The sequence below is a fragment of the Gymnoscopelus microlampas genome, assembly GCF_963454915.1.
Source record: "Gymnoscopelus microlampas genome assembly, chromosome: 3".
Classification (NCBI taxonomy): Eukaryota; Metazoa; Chordata; class Actinopteri; order Myctophiformes; family Myctophidae; genus Gymnoscopelus; species Gymnoscopelus microlampas.
Genome location: NC_139940.1, coordinates 24,459,390 through 24,482,348, shown reverse-complemented (window position 1 = coordinate 24,482,348; position 22,959 = coordinate 24,459,390). Strand labels below are relative to the sequence as shown.

The 22,959-nt window shown below is 41.4% G+C and overlaps 1 protein-coding gene across 1 annotated transcript; it reads right to left on the bottom strand.

Moving 5' to 3' along the window:
- Positions 1-10,320: 10,320 nt before the first annotated feature.
- nes (nestin) lies at positions 10,321-17,815 on the bottom strand. Its single transcript, XM_084052712.1, has 4 exons — positions 16,799-17,815; positions 15,460-15,584; positions 13,716-13,789; positions 10,321-13,088 (listed from the first exon to the last, which is right to left on the bottom strand). Exons 1-4 carry the CDS (start codon positions 17,627-17,629, stop codon positions 10,519-10,521), a joined length of 3,600 nt encoding a protein of 1,199 aa, XP_083908838.1. The 5' UTR covers positions 17,630-17,815; the 3' UTR covers positions 10,321-10,518.
- Between the last annotated feature and the right edge of the window lie 5,144 nt (positions 17,816-22,959).

Here is a 22,959-nt window from a genome sequence, read left to right as displayed (position 1 = left end):
TTTGCTAACGTTATCATGGGCCTTGTTGTAAAGTGAAGACAGTGATTAGTAAAACATGTGACATCAAAAAGTGGCAAAAGTAACGTTATATAGTATACAAGTATACAACACTTTATTAAGATATAAAATGTAGCAACTCTTAGCCACAGCGCACACACACTGACATTTAAACAAAGAAATTAATCACAACAGAATCACAGAGTAGCAGCTTGGAGCCTCTGCAGTCACCACCTCCCAGTGCAAGTTAGCTTTAGCTGCTAAGCTAAACTGCTAAGCATGGAGGACATTACTAGCCTACACATCAAAACAAACATTGTGGATACAAACAGCCACCATCAAAATACCCCCTAGTCATAATGCTACTTCATGTGTGTAAGATTAGCCATTTTATGTTACCTCGATCACCTGCAACAAGACAGTTAAAACACATAAAACATGAATTAGACATATTTCTGTCCAGTCTGCAACTGCATCACTGTTCACTTCCTCCCTAGTAGGCTACTGCAGGTGTAATGCAGGTAATCAGTGTGTTGCCAGATTTTGCAAAAGAAACAAGCGGACAGGTCTATGAAAACAAGCCCAATAGAAGCAACTAGGCTCAGGCTCATGATAACGTCTGCAAATGGTTTACATACTCTTTACGAATGTCTTACGCATCATTTGCTTAACATGAATGATAATTCTAGTAATTGTTTAATGTCTGCATTCATGAAAGCCAGGTAGTTTGCAACAGGTAAGGAGAAAGTCCACATTAACAGACAGTCATAAATGATGAACTGTCTTCACTTTACTGTAGGGCACATAATAACATGTACAAAGGATTTATAGATATTTTAGGAATGTTTTACAAAGCATGTTAAACATGAACAAACACATTAACAGACAGTTGTAAATGATGAACTGTCTTCACTTTACTAGGCACATAATAACATGTACTAAGGATTTATAGATACTTTAGGAATGTTTAACAAAGCATATGTTAAACATGAACAAGCTACCAATAGCTTGTATATATTATGTAACATCAGTTACAAATGATTTAATAATACAGATGTATTATACATGGCTTATTCATGAATAGTTACTAATACCTTTATAGATGATTTGTAACCGTAGTTATAAAGGTTTTAGTAATCATTTACGAATGTCAATAAACAGGTTGTTAATGATTTGTTAATAGTTTACAAACTGCTTATAAACGTTTATAAATGCTTTAGAATGGGTCGTTACAAATGATTTAATAATCTTTTACAGATGTATATAAATGGCTTATTCATGAATAGTTCACTACTTACTAATACTTTACAACAGAGACGTGCAGAGAGATTTGGAGAGGCAGGGGCTGGAATTTCAAAAGGGCACATGCACGGACAACACATGCACGCGCGCGCAGCGCGCGTGCATGTGTTCCCCTGCGCGCGCAAAGCGCGCGCGAAATTTTGCGGATATTCGTCGGATTCGGGTACTTTTTTACCCGTTTTTTGTTACTTTATTTCGGTTTTAGGGTTAGGGGTAGGGTTAGGTTAGGGTTATAGATATATAATAAAAAATTAAAAAAAAAAAATTGTAATAATGTTTTTTGGTGGCTTTGGATAAAACATTGGTGGCTATAGCCACCGAAGCCCCCGCCTAACGACGCCACTTATTCTTCTGTATAATGAGTACTTTTACTTAAGTAAAGAAATTGAGTACTTTTCCCACCACTGCTGCTGTCTGACACAGAGAGAGAGAGAGAGCGAGAGAGAGAGAGAGAGAGAGAGGTAGAGAGAGATATATATAGGCTCCTGCTTGACAAGTAATTTCAAATTAACAGCTATATATATATATTTTTTTTGTCCATACATACCTAATCTGTCTCAAACAATTGGTCCGTGTTCTGCGTGCATTCACTGCATTCAGTTGTGCACTCATTCAGGTTTCGATTGTGTATAATAGACTTCGTTTGCCGGGCGGTATCGCGCGCCCAAAAAATAGCCGATCTACAAGCTCACAATGCCTGGCGTTGCGACGCGTTGTGAGCTTGTAAATCAACTATAATTCTGCGCGAGCACTGCATGGCACGGGGCTCAATTAAGTAAGCTTTACTGCAGGTGCGAGGCCAACGGGCGCAGGGGTTTCTACAGTTTACAGTCAGAGGAGACAAGGGCACTTTTTTACCGACAGACAAAAGGGCAGGGGCTCAAGCCCCCTTTGATGTCTATGTGTGCACGTGCATGCTTTACAAATGATTTGTAACTGTAGTTATAAAGGTTTTAGTAATCATTTACGAATGTCAACAAACAGGTTGTTAATGATTTGTTAATAGTCTACAAACGATTTTGGCCTCCACACTTAGTGATTTTTTTGGATTTAACTTTCGTTTCGGTAGTGACAAACTTTCGTTTCGGTAGTGACACAATGGTGAAAAAATAAATGTACTAAGTCCAGAGCTCGATTAATGTTAGGGACCAAAAAAAGTCACTACAAAGTACTACCAATCAACTCTAAATTAGAACACCTTGGAGTCCTGTCTTCTTCAGGCTCTCAATATAATAGCCTAACAAGACGGGGGCCAGCGAGCCCCCCCCCCAGAACCATTAAGTTGTTTTGTAGAGACTGTTTTGTAGAGACAGTATTTAAAACTTTAACCAAGCCTAAAACAGAATAGAGTTAGAGTGAAGCCTAAAACAGAATAGAGTTAGAGTGAGTACAAAAGTAACAAATTCCTCAATATTGTACTTAATTCCTCAATATTGTACTTAAGCACCTAAAACAGAATAGAGTTAGAGTGAGTACAAAAGTAACAAATAACTCAATATTGTACTTAATTCCTCAATATTGTACTTAAGCACAAATGTCTTCCTCAATAATAATTTGTGGAGTGAGTTGTGCAATTTAAATTTGTGGAGTGAGTTGTCCTCTGCTGTGGAAGGAGTTGGCCAAGTGTGTGGAGGGAGTTGGCCAAGTGTGTGGAGTGAGTTGGGCTCTGCTGTGGAGTGAGATGTCTGGAGTGAGTTGGGCTCGATTTGGAGTGAGTTGGTTTTGGAGTGAGTTGGGCTCATGCACGTGCACACATAGACATCAAAGGGGGCTTGAGCCCCTGCCCTTTTGTCTGTCGGTAAAAAAGTGCCCTTGTCTCCTCTGACTGTAAACTGTAGAAACCCCTGCGCCCGTTGGCCTCGCACCTGCAGTAAAGCTTACTTAATTGAGCCCCGTGCCATGCAGTGCTCGCGCAGAATTATAGTTGATTTACAAGCTCACAACGCGTCGCAACGCCAGGCATTGTGAGCTTGTAGATCGGCTATTTTTTGGGCGCGCGATACCGCCCGGCAAACGAAGTCTATTATACACAATCGAAACCTGAATGAGTGCACAACTGAATGCAGTGAATGCACGCAGAACACGGACCAATTGTTTGAGACAGATTAGGTATGTATGGACAAAAAATATATATATATATAGCTGTTAATTTGAAATTACTTGTCAAGCAGGAGCCTATATATATCTCTCTCTACCTCTCTCTCTCTCTCTCTCTCTCGCTCTCTCTCTCTCTCTGTGTCAGACAGCAGCAGTGGTGGGAAAAGTACTCAATTTCTTTACTTAAGTAAAAGTACTCATTATACAGAAGAATAAGTGGCGTCGTTAGGCGGGGGCTTCGGTGGCTATAGCCACCAATGTTTTATCCAAAGCCACCAAAAAACATTATTACAATTTTTTTTTTTTAATTTTTTATTATATATCTATAACCCTAACCTAACCCTACCCCTAACCCTAAAACCGAAATAAAGTAACAAAAAACGGGTAAAAAAGTACCCGAATCCGACGAATATCCGCAAAATTTCGCGCGCGCTTTGCGCGCGTGCATGTGTTGTCCGTGCATGTGCCCTTTTGAAATTCCAGCCCCTGCCTCTCCAAATCTCTCTGCACGTCTCTGGGGGCTGTTACCGCAGTGACTGAGACAACAGACTGAAAAACAATGGGGTATAACTGAATGCGTGTGAGCGTGCATGCGCATCCGCAACTGGTTGCGGCCCACATCAAGTCACCTTTTGACCAATGTGGCCCGCACCCCCAAAATGAGTTCGACACCCACATTTCTAAAGTGACAGACCACACATTAAAATGGTCAAACATTGGCAAAATTGTCTTCTGTCATTCACGGGGGAAAACTCTAAATTATAAAATTAGATAATTTGTCCGATTGAAAGGCCTAAGAAGAAATGCCACCCTTTTCACATTGGCCTATTATAGCGCCACCAGGAGGCCACAATAACCTACCTGACCTGTGCTCCGAGGAGCACTTTTTCTAGTTGTGAAATGGAATGGGATGTGTAGTGCCATCTAGTGTGTAGTGTAGTGCCATCTAGTTACCTCTAGATGTCACTCTAAGGTTGGTATTAGCTTGAACACAAATATCAACATTTTCATGTGCCGAAAATAGCTTATAGTATAAGCTATTTTCGGCAAAGGGTCCACATTTGGTTCCAATTGTACACTCTCTTACAGACCTGTAAGAACCATCAGGTCTGTAAGAGAGTGTACAATTGGAACCAAATGTGGACCCTTTGTACTTGGGGGTCCTTTAAATTAAAACGTTTGAGATACTGGCTTATACACTTTACACACCAGTGAACATACAACAGGCATACAATGCATCAACCATTTAATATTTTGGCTAAATTATCTGTCTGGTTAATGGTTAAGTGAACCCAGTAAAGACAAAGGGGACATCTTTCTCATTTCACACTACCATAAAAAGCAACATTTTTGGTGTATTTATGAATGACAACTGCATGCATAGAAAGAGGATTGTGAAATTATATTTCTATTGTTATAAAGGTTGTTCATTTACAAAAGTGAATGAAACATCATCAAAAGATAGATAGATAGATACTGTAGATAGAGAGAGAGATAGAGATAGAGATAGAGAGAGAGAGAGAGAGAGAGAGAGAGAGAGAGAGAGAGAGAGAGAGAGAGAGAGAGATAGATAGATAGATAGATAGATAGATAGATTATTTGATTGATTATTTGATTGATTATTTGATTTATTGATTGATCAATGATTGATCTCTGTCTCTTCATTCCTCCCCAGGCCACAGGAACTGTCACACAAGAGCATTTCAAGGACCCCCAGTTTGGTATGCATTAGGCCACGGACCCCCATAACTCTGAGTTACGGGTCCATGTGCTTCCATTTGTACACTCACTGAGTTACAGACCTGAAACCATTCAAATGTATTTCTTTTATGCATATTTTCTCCACCTCTGAAATGTTGTTGGCAGATTAATCGGATTCAAGATCAGCGGTGAGTGCATCTTAATCCACACTATCTGGTGATAAGCTCACACGCAGCTTTTATTTTTGCCACCCCCTATTTTCATAATTGACGCCTTGCCTTTAAGGCTCCGTTTGGTTGGCCCCTGAGGATCCCCGGACCACACTTTGAGAACCAGTGCTTTAGTCTGGGCCACTGACTGACCGTCCGCAGGCTGCCAGCTGGGTGGGTCAGCTGCTTGGTAGACAGCAGCCATTGAGCACATGTCTCAGACAGACCCACACACTTGTAGCTCAAATGATGATGATCCAGCTAATAATAGATGGCTCAGTCAGTGGCAGTGATGGACAATGTAGGCATTATGTGTGTCAGACGGTTACTGTGTGTCCTGTAATTAAAGGAAAGCCACTAAGTGTGTGTGTGTGTGTGTGTGTGTGTGTGTGTGTGTGTGTGTGTGTGTGTGTGTGTGTGTGTGTGTGTGTGTGTGTGTGTGTGTGTGTGTGTGTGTGTGTGTGTGTGTGTGTGTGTGTGTGTGTGTACATGCGTGTGTTTGTGTGTTATTTTGACAATCTTCCAGTTATAAAAATAATAATAATAGATGATATTCCAGACTGATATACAGTACTGTATGTGCAATGAGAAATATACACGTTCATGTCATTTTATTCATCCATCTATGTTGTTATATTTTGAGGTACAGTGTGTGTGTGTGTGTGTGTGTGTGTGTGTGTGTGTGTGTGTGTGTGTGTGTGTGTGTGTGTGTGTGTGTGTGTGTGTGTGTGTGTGTGCGCGTGTGCGTGTGCGTGTGCGTGTGCGTGTGCGTGTGTGTGTGTGTGTGTGTGCATAATGCATATTATGTGTGTTATTCACTTGCCAGAGGAAACGATGGGCATGGGTGTGGCCATTCTGTAGCCAGTCAGCCAGTTCATGTATAATTCAATTTCCAATGCATCCCTGCAGCTGATTAGATTACTGTGTGGGCATCTGGTGCCAGACAGCCCTATAGCACAGCAAATACATACTCCACCTATCCTCTGTTTACCAAATATTTACACATGGATTCTGTACGTTCTTCATTATTCATAGATAAGGCAGCAAGAAGCCCTGTTCAAATGTTTTAGCCCTGTTTTAAATATTTCTGATTAGTTGTTTTATTGTTGTTTTATTAGAGGTCATTCCTCTAACACCGCTCACCCCAGATCACTTTACAAGCCAGCCGTCGGCATGAGTCCTGGTTGCACATCTCAGTGCAACCTCTGTTCTATTTCAGTATAGGTCATAGGCTTGTCACTGATGATTATGTCTGTTGGAGCTATAAACAATATTTGATATTGAGTGTTAACTCGGAGAGATCAAAAAAGTATAATTTTGAGAGTGTTCAAATGTGACCAAGAAAAAAAAAGGTGTAGGCTACAATGTGAGAATGATTCACAATCAAATGTGGACAAGCAGATCTGATGTTGCTGTCAGACGATATCATTACAGCAGTGTCTGATCACTTGTAATTCTCCACTTTGCTGTGTCCATGAGTGAATATGTGTGTATTTACGTCTGATGAGGAGAAACACACACATCCAAACCCAAATAAGGCAGGTGCAGAGTAGAAACAAGAACGAAAAAAATAAGTCATGTCAAGTGTACATGTCTGATGAAGAAGAGCATGTAGCTCCAAACGCCATGCAGGCACTTTTCAAATGGAGCCCAACTGTGAGCGTTCTGTTTTCTTTCTTTTGTAAGTCATTGTGTATTTTATATACCGGTATACCTTCATATTTATGTATGTGTGTGTGGGGGGTCTTTACTCAGAAAGACCACATGATTGCTTGTGTCTTTCTCTCACGGCCGTATGAATCTTTATCTCTTTCTACATTTGGAGAGAATGAGAGAAACAGGGCGAGTTAAGGCACCTCCTCCTCCTCTGCCTAATTCTACGAATTGTCCATTATTCACAGCCATGACAAGTGAAGTAAATCAATAGAGAATGTATAATGGATGGCAGATGGTCATCAGAGAGCTTACATTCCCATATAGTGCCAGGACAGGTTTACTGCAACTCAATGATTTTCGTCTTTTTTGGGTGGGGAGTCCACACACACACACACACACACACACACACACACACACACACACACACACACACACACACACACACACACACACACACACACACACACACACACACACACACACACACACACACACACACACACACACACACACACACACACACACACACACACACACACACACACACACACACACCATTACAGTAAGAAATCCATACAGCCCTTTTTTGACATTTTAGAGCTGTGTATGTCTGTTCGCAGTTCTTCACCACTGTTCTAATTCTGAACTGTCTCCAGTAGCAACATACATACAAAACCTTGCATCTTGAGAGTTTTCTTTTTTACTTTCGGCAACAGATGTTGAAACTATGGTGTCTTGTATTAAATGTTGTTTAGGTGTTAGGTGTCTGCAACTTCTCACGCAATTGTGACACGAAAATGTGACGCAACTTTCAAAGCATAGAGAAGTTAACATCCCAACTCAGAAACCACAAACTGAGTTTTACATAAATGTGTTACATGCATTACCTATACTTCCGTGTATCCGATTGATTATTCCTACAAGTAATTCCAAGAAGGACCATTGGTTATGAATAGAGCACCAGTTGTAAAATTAATCTGACTTCTGATCTGTCGTGTTTCTAGTGAGTCAGACGGAGTGCAGAGAATGTGCATGCCAGATAGCTTCTGTAATACCACAGTCATTCTGAACAGAAATGTGACCGGCTGCACTGCGGTTAGCTTCCTTATTGAATATCTCTGTGGGTGAATTTGTACTGGGAGCACTGGCCACCAAAATAGCTGTCATTGTTCTGCAAACTGACTAATGAATGACAGAAGGGGGTGGGCGTGGGGGGGGGGGGTCGGCAGGGTTGGGGGGAGGCAGAGGAGGTGAGGTCACCCATTGTTTCATACTTCTGCCGGGGCCTTCCCATGGGATGGCCATTTGCTGTGAAGGGCCCTGGAACTCTTTTGTTAGCTAGCCTGCTTTGAGCCCCGCAGATCTGGGATGCTGCCAAAGACCAACCCCCCCACCTCCCCTCCCCCGCTCCCGACACGCACACAGGCGGAGTTGCGATCACGCACGCACGCACACGCACACGCGCGCGCACACACACACACACACACACACACACACACACACACACACACACACACACACACACACACACACAAACACACAAACACACACATGCATGTGCTTGCACGTACATACACACACACACGCACTCAAGCACCCATGCACACACACACACACACACACACACACAGCCTTCCTCCCTCACTTGAAAACATGGATGTTGCTACTGTTTTCTTGACCTTGCCTAAGGACGCAGCTGTGTACTGAGCTTGTCTTTTGTTTTGTTTGTTAAGAGGCACGGTACAGAATATCTTACTGATGACTAATTAATGATGCTGTAAGTGATATTTTTGTTACAATAAGTGTTAAATAGCTATGTATTCTGATAGAGTGTTTGTTCAGTAACAGGGGTCTCCCCGTCTCTCGAGATATTTAATGAACAGAAAATACATTTTCAGGAGGAGATACCAATTTCATCCAATCAGTAGAGGGAACGCCTACAGAAACAGGGAAAACAGGAAATTGGAAGTGATGAAGCAAATAAATGAACAGACAAAATTGGAACTATCAAATGAAAGTGATAAATGTGTTCTCCCCTGATTCTATGAAATTGGTGACCCACCTGAACATTTATTTTCTGATTAATAAAGAGCTGGAAAGATGGGGAGACCGCTGTCACTAAACAAACAAACTAATCCATATATTTTGAGATGGGGCCGCAGCCAAATAAGAAAAATGAAAAAGTTTGAGAACCACTAATAGTAACATGCGTTTTCAGAAAACTGTTAGGATTTAGAAGACATACCCCAGTTCAATTTAGTTACGCTCAAAGACAACAAATGCAAGCAGAAAGTTGCACTATCATGAACACACAATTTATTTGAAATAAAACTGTACCAAGGCAGAAGGTAACATTATCAATGGAAATTTAATAACAAGATCTAAAATTACAGACCACACACAAATTATCAAAATAAACGTGGCTTGCAAATCCAAATGACATGATATATTCATTTGCCTTTTTGTTTTGTACGTGTCAAACATGGACACAAACATCAGTTGTAGTTAACTGAAAATGACTAAGGATACAGTATCTTGCTGTCTCTATGGGAAACTGTGAAATTCATGATTCCACAGCACAAGGTAACTCAACTCACATTTGCTGTTCCCATGTGTGCCAATTTTGTAACTTCCTTCCATAACATGTGCAGAGTAGCCTACACAGGGTTATAACAATTGGAAACAAGAAACATGCAGAGCATGGATTGGTTAGTTAAATATGCCTTAAAGGGCAAGACCACTTTGGTAGAGGTTTGGGTTGTGTATTTACCTTGCCATGATGTAACTCCAAAGGTGGACAAGAAATCAAAAATGATTGCTCCATTGATTAGAAATTGATAATTCAAAATTTGCTCCTCATTGACTTACATTGTACGGTAAAACAGCTCTCAAAGTCACTCTTTAAGCACGTAAACGAACACGAACAAAATGATTCAGACAATATAGAACATCACCAAACCCAGTACTGTTTTATTTTTTAATAAAAATATTAATGTCCTGCTGATTTTACTATTTGAAGATCCAGATCCGGATCCGCGAATCCAGTCCAGGTTTTCTTCTTAATAAAATTGCAAAATCAACAGGAAGTTAACATTTTTATTTAAAAAAAAACAGTACTGGGTTTGGTGATGCTCTATATTGTCTGAATCAACTTTGTTCGTGTTCATTTATGTGCTAAAAGAGTGACTTTGAGAGCTGTTTTACCGTACAATGTAAGTCAATGAGGAGCATATTTTGAATGATCAATTTCTAATCAATGGAGCAATTATTTTGGATTTCTTGTCCACTTTTGGAGTTACATCATGGCAAGGTAACTACACAACCCAAAACTCTACCAAAGTGGTCTTGGCCTTTAAGGAAAAGAAGAGTGATTGGTGCCTCTAGTCTAGACAGAAATGGCACATTAGTGGTTACCGTATGCACGAAGGAAGAACTTTGGTCTTCATAGTGATAGATACTTAGCAGCAAACTGGATTTTACTCTCACAATAATGTTTAATAATGTCTTATCTTGAATTTGAAATGCTCTTAGATTCTTATTTGATGGCTTACTCCACCTATTCTTCCCCAGAGGACCAAGATTCACCCTCATCTTCAGAGTACATAGAATGGCCCTTCTCACCCTCTGCAACATCTCTACACAGCTGCTTCGCTTGTGCAGGCCTATGTTCTTCCTTGTCGCCCAGTGGTTTAGGTGAGTCTGTCTCCATCCTACCGTTTCCATTGGCCACACTTGGGTTTTCTGGGTTTTCTTCTCTATGCTTTTCCAAATTGCCCCAAGCCGAGGTGTTACTAAAGCCTAGGTTATGATTGGACTGCTCAGCTGTGTGGTTGCTGAAATCATCTGGTTGATATGAGGCACCGGTCTCCAGGTTAGAACCCCAGAAGTCATCTTTCATGCCACTGCTGATGAAATCATGGAGGCCCTCATTTGTTTTCAAATATTTGTTTGAGTCCTTCACCGGGAAGATGTCTGTATTTACTGGTATTCTCTCTGGAGAGGCCTCAGAGGACTCTTCATTCTGAGTCACTGTGCCCTGGTAAATGCTGTCTGAGTTGTGGAAATAGCTCTGAGTTGATTCATGCACATCATCGTACATGTAGTCATCGGCAAACTGGCCTCTGGTTTCTATTTCTTGGCTTGGCCTCTCTAGGACTTCCCATTCAGCTGTTTGTGGAACTTCTGGGAATGGAAGACAGTCTGCTCTCTTGCCCACAGAATGTTCTAGAGAATCACTAGATACCTCAAAGGATACAGTCTCTTTTATTGGGTTTGGGACAGCTGCATCCAACAAGTCTTCCTCATCTGATAGCACATGGGTGGTGGAGACGGGCTGAGAATGTTGGCAAATGTTAGATGACTCATCATTGGATTCTTCCACAGTGTGGACCTGACTCTCAGGTCTGCTGTTGTGATCACTACAGACCGACCGATTATCTGATTTATTCTCAGTGGCCTGTTGTTCTGCAAAGTGCATGCTATATGTAGCAGTGGATAAATGTTCCAGCTCTTGTTCCACAAGTTTGTCCACTCTTTCTAGTTCTTCATCGCAATCTACATTAGATATGACTGTCGTTTCCACTGGTTCAGTTAGTTCTTCCGTTTCTTCATCAGAAAGCTCCTTGTTGACTTGAGCAATCATGTCAGCTTTCTCATAGTTGCTCAAGGTGGTGTATCCCAGATCATAATCCTCACCCAAGGGTTCTCCTTCTGCATCTTCACACAGGTCCTCCATGGTTCCAAATCTGTTCGACTTGCTTTCATTCCATTTAGCAATACCTGCTTCTCCGACCTTCCTGTCCTCCTCGCCCTCACTGGATTCCGTTTCATCCACATGTGACGCTTGAGTGGTGTCAGTCTCATCACTCTTGTATCGAATCAGAGGTCGAGTGTCGGCAACCGTGTTATCCTGAGCGTAACTATCACTTTCCAGTTCCGTCTTCCATGACACTGAGACATTTTGAGAATCATCTTCCTCATCATTTTCTTCTTCAGCTTGATCCACATGGTGTTGCTTTGTGTCCTCCTGCTGCCCATAGTCATGTGACTCTGTGTGCATCAGTGTAAAGGTCATGTGGGAGGGCTCATTCTGTATAACTGAAGCAACTTCTGCCTTCATCACTTGCTCATCATGCTCTAATTCTCTTGTTAAAATATCTTGGTCTGGTTCTGCATGTTGAGTGTCACTCTCATCAACTTTCTTGAGATATTTTTTTCTTTCTATGACGCTGTCCCACGAATCCATTTCTTCTCCATCAGGGTACAACTTGTCGTCAAAGTTTGTTCTCACTATGGAATTGTCTTCTTGTTGGCTTACCATTCCTGCCACTTCATTTGAGATGGAATCGGTCTCTGTTGACTGGTTAAAAACACCATCCTCAGGCTCACATTCAGAAGGTGGACTGGTCGTGCTGGAGTCAAATGCGGGTTCTATCAAAGCTTCGGTTTCAGACTCTGAGGATTCATCTTGAATCTCTTCCGTTTTCTCAAATGTCTCGACCCCTGCATCAGTGGGAGTATGTCGCTCATACACTCCTGTTTTTCCTGAAGAGACTTCAAAAGGCACATCCTTAATATGTTCTTCAGAGAAACCTGAGGATACCTGCATCAGTGGGGCAGAGAAACGTGCCAGATTTCCTGTATTATATTGATGATGCTCAGGTTCCTTGTTGAACAGTGGTTCACTGCTGAGGCTGAACTCAACCTGGTAACCAGTGGCAACAGCTGCAATAGCTTCACCATGGGAAGGTGCAACCAGAGATTCAGCAACCACTTCTTGTTCATCAGGCAGGGAGAGAGGTTCAGCATAGCTGACCTCCTCATGGATTTCCTGAGGTCTGAAGTTTTCAACACTGCCACTCGGCAGTATTTTGGGGTAAGGTGTTGACATATTTTCTAACTTTCTTGGAGTTTCTGCAGTTGGAGCATCAGTTGGATTCCTGGTTGTTTTCTGGGAAGTTGCAAGAGTTTCATTGAGAGTTGCAGGCCAGATGGATGCTGTGGTTATGCTAGTTGGCTTGGACCGACCATTTACACCACGAATAGAAGAGAGGGGAAAGGACATGTGAGTGGTAGACATCTGGCCCTGATCATTTCTTTTAACCCTTTGAGGACTGGAAAGTGCATCTGTGAATGAAATGGGTGCATGAGTTCATGAATATATAATCAATTGAGCTGCTGTAATAGACATTGAGGGGACTACAGTTGCAGCAATATTGTAAGAAATTAATACAATTAATTATTTCAAGGCAATATCTTTGCAATGCAAAAATGGCTACTGATTGTGGATACTATTTCAAATGCTTCTCCAGTGATCTTAACATGACAAAGATACTGCAAACCATCTCCCCATGGCATTATTAGAATACATGTAGGTTAGACACTAATGGGGAGATATTGATCATCACTTCCTTTCCCTGTGGTCTAAGTTACCGGAAAGCACAGCCATATGGCTCGATAACCTTTGGGGACCCTCTTAGGTGGCTTGCATTACCAAATGGTCCAAAGTGCCTAGCTCAGCCCCTTTGCCAAAGACCACCCTCCACATGTCAAATGGGATTATGAACTGTACCAAGACTTCTACCTTAAGGAGGTTCTAGTCACGACCAAAATGATACAGTTAATGATGGTTGATGGTATAAATGAAGAGTAGGCCTACATTAGTGAAGATTTGATATATTGCATTAGATATGACATACTGCATTAATACTACACTATGCCATGCTTCGATTGTATGTTGTATGCTTTAATTACCAGGAATGTAGAGGTGTCTCATCTGGCTTACAGAAGAGATGTCTCCCCTGAGGCTTTCATTGTCCAATAAAGCTCTGTAGAGAGAGATGGCAAGAGATACAGGTCATTTTCATATCTTTATATGCAAAGAGTTATTACTATTATTGTCGGGCAGAGACCTTGCATCTCCATATTTCAACTTTTTATGTTTTTCTTTTTTTGTTGTTAATTAATGCACTACAGCGTCGTACATGAGTGTCGTGCAAAAATTCATTTTTTTCACACTATGAGCTTGTAGATCTGCCTTTTTTGCTATCTGCATGTGAAAGTGCTTAAGTCTGTCCGTGGGTTTTATAAATATTGAACCAATGTAAAGTATTAAAAGAGCTTGTGACAAAATAATAACTACATTGGAACACAGGTAATTTATTTCTATTTTCTGAAAGTAACAGTTTTGGACATGTGAGGTTTCGACCCGACAATATGCTGAGATGATGCAGAACATGAGTAATGTGTGGGCGGAGGAATGGAGAGTAACATTTGTTGCTCTCAACCAGAGCAAGAGGAGGCTTGATGCTCTTGTTATGGAAATAGGGGAAAGGCATTGCCTTTGAGTCGCCATCTGCAGCGCCTCTGCCATCATTTCCTTTCTCACACACGCAGAGGCTTGCACACGCACGCATGCACGCACGCACGCACGCTGGTTAAAATGATTATGATTAATTTCATCAACCACTTAAGATAATTTTGCTACTACTCATTTTATGAAGTGATCTACTGGGCGTAGATATCATTTAGTTCAAATGATGGCTCTTCTTTTTTTAAAGTCATCAGTGTTCTGTGTGTTGTGATTTTACGTCTGTACTTCATTGAATAAAAACAAATATTTTAATACATTTTCATAAATTTGAGCAACAAGAAACAGATTCAGATAGGATACACAATAACCTGGGGTGGAGGGATGTCATTGAGGTTTGTCCTATCATTTTCTGCTTGCTGTCTAGTCCTGTTACTCTAGACTCCCATAGCTCATACCTCACGAAAGTGAGGCTGGTCTTGCAGTGAAATTAACCCTTTTAGTCCAGACAGCAGCTGTGTCCTCACAGACAACAAACCATGGATAACTTCATTGTATTGATCAGTGGGGGATGGGGATATCTGTCTTAAAGTGAGAAGCCATGTTTGAATGGTTAAACTGGTCAGTGTTGACATAGCCATAACTGAGCTGATTGCCTATGTGTTTCATCCAGCTTTACCTAATACAAAAGATGTGCCCAGGTTATTGGGTGGGTGAAATGGACATAAAGCACATGGAGGCCAGTCTATGATGTCAAAGTCATGTATGATGATAAGTGATAAGATGTCCCTACTATGACCGCAGGTATCTCTTTATGATTATGAGTTGTAGTTCATATAGTATAGATTTATTATTATTATTATTATTATACAAGCTTGATCAGCATGTTCAGATTTCGGTAAGCAGCATTGGCTGGTTTATTGCCTGGGTGAAATATCCTCGGCCCTATCCCTCTCTCTCCATCTCTCTTTCATTCTCCCTCTCCCTCCCTCCTCCCTCTCATATTTCAAATGGGTATCTGCAGCCAATCAATGATCAATCAGTTGTAAAAATCCAGCCATCACATAATGGATTAGCCATTACTGTAGGTCAGTCTAGATTTGGAGATGGCTGAGATGGTGATGCAAGGTGCTTAATTGTATGCTGAAGTTTACATGTGTATTTATTTCACTGTAAAGCATACTGTACCTGTATGTGGCTACCTCCAGATCCAGGGACATCTTCAGCTGTAGTAACCCTCGGCTGTCCACAAGGAGGCCATCAATTTGTTGGCTCAGCTCTTCTTTTTCTGCCTCCAAGCTTTCCAGGTGGTCCTGCCAAACGGGAAGAAGAAGTGATGAAAATGTTCCTCAAACATTCTGACTGCACAGTCATGTACAGTGTGAAAAGTACAGTTTGGTCATGTTTATAGCCTATTATTGTAATAGTTTGTTCATGCTTAAAAATGCTATGTAACATATGCATCTACAGTATAATCAGCAAGAACCTGCTTTCATAAACCATCTAGGAAATAGAGAGGGGCATTTCTTTGAGTACTACAATGTGAGTGGGATACTAGGTAAATTGCAAACCTAGTCTCTCTCTAAACAACATGCTAAATACATCTAAATACTTCAAGCAAACAGTGTATGTCTATGCAAATAACATAATATGTTGATTACATAGACATACATAGAGTAACCCTGAACAAGTGGAATGACCAGCATAAAAAGCATAAAATATCTCGTTATTTGACTTCTTAGACTCGGCTATGACCGACCTATATGTTTTTTTAAATGTAATCACAATGAGTCATTAAAAGTTAACCATGGAGGCATGCGCCAGCTACAGGTGCTGTAGGTCACAAGTGCTCCATCACTCTGCAACATTCAACAGTTTATCATCATGTGTGGAGTAGCATTGGTAGCAATTCATATCTTTCAAATATCATGGGAAAACAGCTCAAATAATATACAGACTGATGACAACAGACAAGACAAGACATGGTCATTTGTAACAACATTCTTGTGTTGTTTCTTGTTAGCCTATTTTATGTTTATCAAGTGTCCAAGTTACGACATGCTGGATCTAAGTGTGGCTATTTTGATTGACGTATCTATTTGAGTATCATGAAGCTGTGCTCAAGAAATCCAGCATTGTGACTGATTACTTATTTTGGGTGCAACATACAATGGCATTGGTTTACAATGGATTCTACCTATTACATGAATTAGACATTGGACAAATACATGTTAATAATTCAAATAAACTACAACACATTCATAGAAAATGAAAAAAGACCCAACATCAATTAGTCAAAACTAAAGTATGAATGTTAAAATATGGAGCAAATTCCATTAATTGTTTTAAGAGAACTGGCTGTTAAAAGTTAAAGATTCAAGGTGATTTAATGTCACATTAAATGTCACAACACAGCAGGTTTGTAGCAACATTACAGGCAGTTAAAGTCTTGTACTCTGAGCTTACAGTACTGTACCTCAACTGTGTGGAGTACAAAAACACAAAACTCAGATATGGAACCAATTACCTGGAGTTGTTGGAGTTCCTGGCTGTGTCTGTCTCTCTGATGGATTACTCTCTTCTCCAGGTACTGTCTGACATCCTGGGCTGAAGCTAGTTCCTTCTGAAGGGTCTGGAGCTTCAGCTGGCTCTCACTCTTCTCCTGGTCAACTTGGACCAAGCGATGCCGGGCCTGGCTGAGAGAATCCTCCAGCTGTCCCAGTTGGATCTGATAGGCCTCTGTTGCCTCATGCCATGCGGTTGCGGCCCTTTGGGAGTACTCTTGTCCCAACTGGAGGAGGCTGGGCATCTGGTTGCTCATCAGGGCAGATGGGGGTGCCATGATGGGTCGAGAGCGAATCAGCGTGGCCTCAACGTGGGCTACTTCGTCTTCATGGGCTTGAATCTGCAGCTCAATGTCTTGCTCCAACTGGCAGACCTTCTCCCTCAGCCATATCTGTGCTCTCTGCTCCACCTCCATCTCCTTCCTGCTCTCATCCAGCTTCTTCTTGGCTTCTGCCTGGGCCTCAGCCACTCTTTGCCTCTGTGCAGCCAGAGCTTCAAGTTCCTCCACCAGGCTCCCCACCTCCAGCTCTGCTCTGTCCCTCTCCTGCCACACTGCCTCCACCTCCTGTCTCGCCAGCCTCAGCTCCTTCTCCAAGCCTTTCCTGTGCGTTGAGACCCCCTGGTTGCTCTGTCTCCGGGTGTGGATCTCCTGGCGCAGCAAGTCATTCTCCTCCTCCAGCTGTTGGACGCGGCCCAGGTAGGACTCCAAGCGTCGGTTGAGGTTCAGCATCAGGTGCTTCTCCTCACCCAGGTGGCTGTGGTGGTGCCGATGATGTCTGCTGATGACCTCCATGTCAACAGGATTGGCAGAGAGATAGAGAGATATTTGGCAAGAGGCCTAACTCTGATGTACGCTGACTGTGATTGGGGAGCCTATGTGATCACTCTCAAAGCCTGAGCCCAGTGGGTGTCTGTACACCAATGTGTGTGTGTGTGTGGGTATGTGTGTATGTGAGTGAGTGCGGCTCCTGTGAGGCTCTGTGCCTCCTGTAGTGTGACCGCCAGGAAACGCCTCCCCTTTCATACAGGACTTAATGAAGTGGGTGGAGAGACAGGGAGGAGAGGAGGAGGGATGGAGAAGGAGTGTCAGGAGTAGAGAGGGAAAGGATGGAGAGGCGGGAGTGAGAGAGAGAGAGAGAGAGAGAGAGAGAGAGAGAGAGAGAGAGAGAGAGAGAGAGAGAGAGAGAGAGAGAGAGAGAGGAGGGGGGAGAGAGACAAGAGGCTGAGGAGGAAAGCACAGTGATGATGTCATTTTCAAGGTTAACTCTAACAGTGCTGGAAATGTGTAATTTTACACTGTAATGAAATGTAGGCTATCCTTCCATCAGTCACAGTTGCATCAAGGCACAAAACATCAGGATAGAACAAGGAAACAGTGGCCACTTCCAAAACATACAAGTATAATTAAAGTGGTGTCAGACATTATAAAGACATAGGGTTCCAAATTGCCCTCACTATCTCCCTCTGTTGGTCTTGTTAGAGCATTACAGCAGCCTGCTCTTCACTATTGCAACAATGAATAACCAGAACCACCCTATGTTCTGTGTACAATAACAACAATATTAATCAAATATTTGTATAACACATTTCTAATGACAGAGATTATAATGCTTAAATGAAACTGTAAAATATAACTTATATAAAAGGGTTATATTATAGACAATAAGTTGACTGTTAAGCCTGGAAAGAACAATTGAAAGAAGGAGATTATTCCAAATGTACACTGCCAGTTAGCATGCTGAGTATGCATGAAAAATAAATTATTAGCAACATTGACGTAATAGTTGTTTGTGCAGTGCTGTAAAACTTGTAAAACAACAGTAAAACAACTGCTGAACACTAGCTTTTACTTATAGGCTAAACATATTCATAGATATCATGTACAAATAGACTATAATACGTATATTATTTAGAGTTATATATCCTACTGTATGTCGTCCAATGTAAAAAAAAAATCACACCCTGTGTGAAGGAAGCGGTGCCTTTGATGAGCCCCGTATTGATGTTGTCATCAATATTTGTTTTTCGGACACACGGACAGACAGACACACGGACACCCGGACACACGGACACACGGACACACAGACAAAGTCAGATATAGAGCGGTTGGCACCGCTAAAAAGCCATGCTACACTATGTCACCCAATGTAAAAGCCATTTAAAAATGCTATGCTATGTCACCCAATGTAAAAAATATAAAAGAATCCCATGCTACTGTATGTATAAAGGCCTACTATGCAAATATTTATCACATATTTAATCACATATTTAAAACCGGGAAAACATCTGTCATTTTAGATGTTACCGTCGGCTATTCAAAAATAGCAGATCTACAAGCTCATAGCACGGCACCAAGTGACGCCTATAAATACATGCAATCAGCAGGACATCGCAGGGACTTGAACCCTGTCCTAGTGAGCCAGGAGTGAACCGTACCAGTGTCTTTTACCTCTTTGACTCATTTACAGGCTCAATAAATCACATATTAACGTTCACACTCATTTATATTTCAACTTTTACCTAGAGACACTCCGATGAGACGTGTTGTGAGCTTGTAGATCGGCTATTTTCACTATTTTAAAATGTTCTTGAAACAAGGACCCCCAAATGAGTCCGTGAGCCAGGACCCCAAATACGGGGTCATCAGTATCATCTGGGGGGAATAATTCTCATAGTGATTTTTGAGTAGGTATACACCCCTAGTGCTAGGAAAAATGTGATAGCCTTGCATCGGTGGTAACTTTCTGTGTGTTATCACTCCGTTAACCACATGCCAAAACAGTTTTCAAAATCCGAATGAAGCATTCTTCTTCAAACTGATGGTTCTCCCTTATTATTGACCCTCTCTCTTTGAAAAATGGTTGGGATAAGGCTCAGACTATATACTGTTCAGAAAGGTTGTTAAAATTAGCATATCTAGATTTATTTTTTCTATTACAGGCAGTGACAACATAGTGACTGTATATGGCATAAGATGTACTTGGGTTTTCATGAAAGATGTAACACAAAGGTTCACTTTGTACTTAACCTAAATATTTTAATAAATAAAATATAGTGTAACTAATGCATAGGCTAAATATATTGTATTTTATCAGACATGAATATCAGTGGGGGGTGGGGTATTACTGATTTACCTAGTCACACCTGGCCTGAGTCAACCTTACACAAGCTGTACAACTCAGAGCTGACCAAACCTTCTAGCAGTAACAAGCAGAGACATAGTTGCTGCAGAGGCCCACTATCATGTGTCTTATACAAGAATCAAGAAAAAGGACCAGGTGTACAAAAATAAGGATGAGGAAACAGATGGTGATGAACTGTATAAAAGGATTGAAAGGGAAGCCTATAGTGATCTTTTGAAATATATCAGAACTGATATCATACCCAACTAGAAAATGTGCTCCTCGGAGCACAAGTCTCCGCCAGCAAATATTGGAATTTATTCCAATATTTGCTCAAGATTGGAACTTTGATGATAGTGTGTACGTCAGATGGCACATTGACTGCATTACCGTGGATTGCCTTGAACTTGTTGGCAACTTCTTGGCAAGCCAACAAGTTTCATGAAGGCAATACGTTGACTTATCAACCTTTCCTCTAACGGGTGCAAATCCTGCAGTTCTCGGGGTATGGCATCCAGTAATAAGTTGTTAGCCCATAGTTGCACTGTGTCATCAACTGTGATCTCAGTTTGTACTGGAATGTACTGTTCTTGATTAATCCTGTCTAAGCTATTTATATTACATATTGTGATGACACCAGTGTGTCTACATAATGTATTGCTCCGCCATTTCTCAGCCATTTCGTGATTATTCCTGTCTTACCTCACTTTGAAAGAGGCCAAGACTCTTTCAAAGTGACACATCTATTTATAGGCCGCTATACGTCATGCGTCTCACTAGCCAATCAGAGCACACTCTTTCAATGTATTGTCACGTGTCACGTGAGGCTTGACCAATGTTAGCTTGGCCGAGGGGGACGGGGGACGGAAAGTGAAAACATAGTCTCCTGGCGGAGACAATAAGAACATTGTACAAGTCACTTCTTTGGTCGCGAAACTTGAACATTTGTGACAATTTTTCACTGGAGGACAGTCATCTTGCTGGTGCCCATTGTTCAGGAAAGGAGAAAAACTTTTTTCTTTTTTTACACAAAATGATTTTATGGCCCAGTTAGACTCACATACCAGAGTATGTCTGACATACATTTCAGAGCTTAAATCGACATGTAAATATGAAATAAATGCATAAACATGTATTAAAATATAAGGTTAGACCTAGCATGTGCTAGCATTGCTAACAAAATCCTCAATTTCCATCCAAACATCGCGAAATCGCGGTAAAATCCTCTATTTCTACCCAATCATTTTGAAAGGTATCACTAGTTTGTTGGCTTGTGTCTAATGAGAATGTCAAATAAAGATGTATAAACAATCATATTTTGTTAAAACTGTTGTGAAAATATATCTTGGTTAGGTCCTCCTGGTCACTGGAACCAGCCGGTTCCAGCAGGGGGCAGTGGCAAACACTTGGTCTCAGAGAGCATACATAACAAAGAGAGCCTGACCCTAAACCATTAAACAAAGGATATGTTAATCCCACTATGCATGATGGGATTGATAGCCCTGTTTACTATCTTTGAATGAGATCCATTCAACTGGTCTTTTCTGAAGAGTTTTAACTTGACTTCAGTTCTATAAGCTGTAGTTTCAAAACTATTCACTCAATCTTATTAACCAATATATCATTATTTTGCTATGATTCCCTGCTTTCATATGACATCAAAAAATGAAACTGAAAAAAAATGCTAGATGACTGTCTCCCAGTCAAATTTGGTCACATTTCATGTTTCTGGTGGAGTTACACGCTTGCGAGATTATACAAGGAAGAATATTCGCAGGAATCCTGAATCTGAGCTGGGCAATGTAGTTGATATATTTCCAGATGAAACAAGAAGGTTGTTGATGGTACCACAAAGTGTATCATTAAGGGATGTTGTCTTGGAAAATCAAACTCTCCAGAGGGAAGTCAAAGTTTGGAGGGCTGAGTCAACCAATGTTAACAAGATCATAGATCAGACTTCATCACATCACATATCAGATCAATCATTAGACAGGAGATGACTGTGACTCCCTGGCCATTCCATTCATCTGATGTGAAAGATAGTGATCATACTATATCTCCATACAGGATCTACTGCAACTGCTTACTGGAAATCCTGACAGCAAGGCTCAGACACAGAGGGTCATTGTTCTGGTTCAGTCATTTAGTAAGGACATAATATATGCTTTGACCTGTGGTCAACATAAGCCACCAAAGCACCTTCTACTTCCTTATGCAGTTAAAACACTGACGGGTAACACTGAGCTAATCCAGACACTGAATAGGTTTGGGCATGGGGTGTCTTACTCCCAATTTGAAGAGAATGACACTGCTCTATGTCTCCAAAAGCTAGCAGCAGTATCCACCCAGAGTTGTCCTTCCAGCCTCCATCAAGCCTCATGTCTTCACCAATCTTGCATGGGACAATATTGATAGACTAGAGGAAACTTTCACTGGAAAGGATACATCACATAGAGTCAATGGCACTGTGGTGCAGGCAGATGTCTATGGACCACATCTGCCAAGAGCAGAGCTTCCACATATGAGAAACGTAAGTCACCATTGAGGGCCAAGCACTGGAAGTATATGTAGCAGGTGCACGTGTGGGCCCACAGCCTCTCCCAACCAGGGAACACTGTGTCCAGGGAATGAAGGAAGCTTCTCTGTTTGCCTGCAAGAAGAACCTGGTGTGGACACTTGCAACGCAAACTGATTCAGACAATCAGGCAATCCCAAGCTGGACTGGCTATAATATTCTCACTAGGGACCAAGAACCAATCTTACAAGATATTGTTGGGTATCTGCCAACCATCAAGTCACCAGCCACAGAGTTGACCACAGTATTTGAAATCCTGAACCAATCAGAGCTAATTAGGAAGGAACTGCATCTAGAAGCAGTTGTGGTAGTCATGGATCAAGCACTCTATGCAAAAGCCACTGAAATTGCCTGGAAGCACAAAGAGCGATTCTCAAACATTGTTCTCAGGATGGGGGCATTCCATACCATATGTAATGCCTTATC

Excerpts from the sequence above, each read along its gene's own strand:
- nes (XM_084052712.1), bottom strand. The coding sequence starts at position 17,629 with ATGGAGGTCATCAGCAGACATCATCGGCACCACCACAGCCACCTGGGT. Across the intron at positions 13,790-15,459 it reads CTGGAGGTAGCCACATACAG|AGCTTTATTGGACAATGAAA; the intron begins GTACAGTATGCT and ends CTCTCTCTACAG. Across the intron at positions 13,089-13,715 it reads GAGACACCTCTACATTCCTG|ATGCACTTTCCAGTCCTCAA; the intron begins GTAATTAAAGCA and ends TTTCATTCACAG.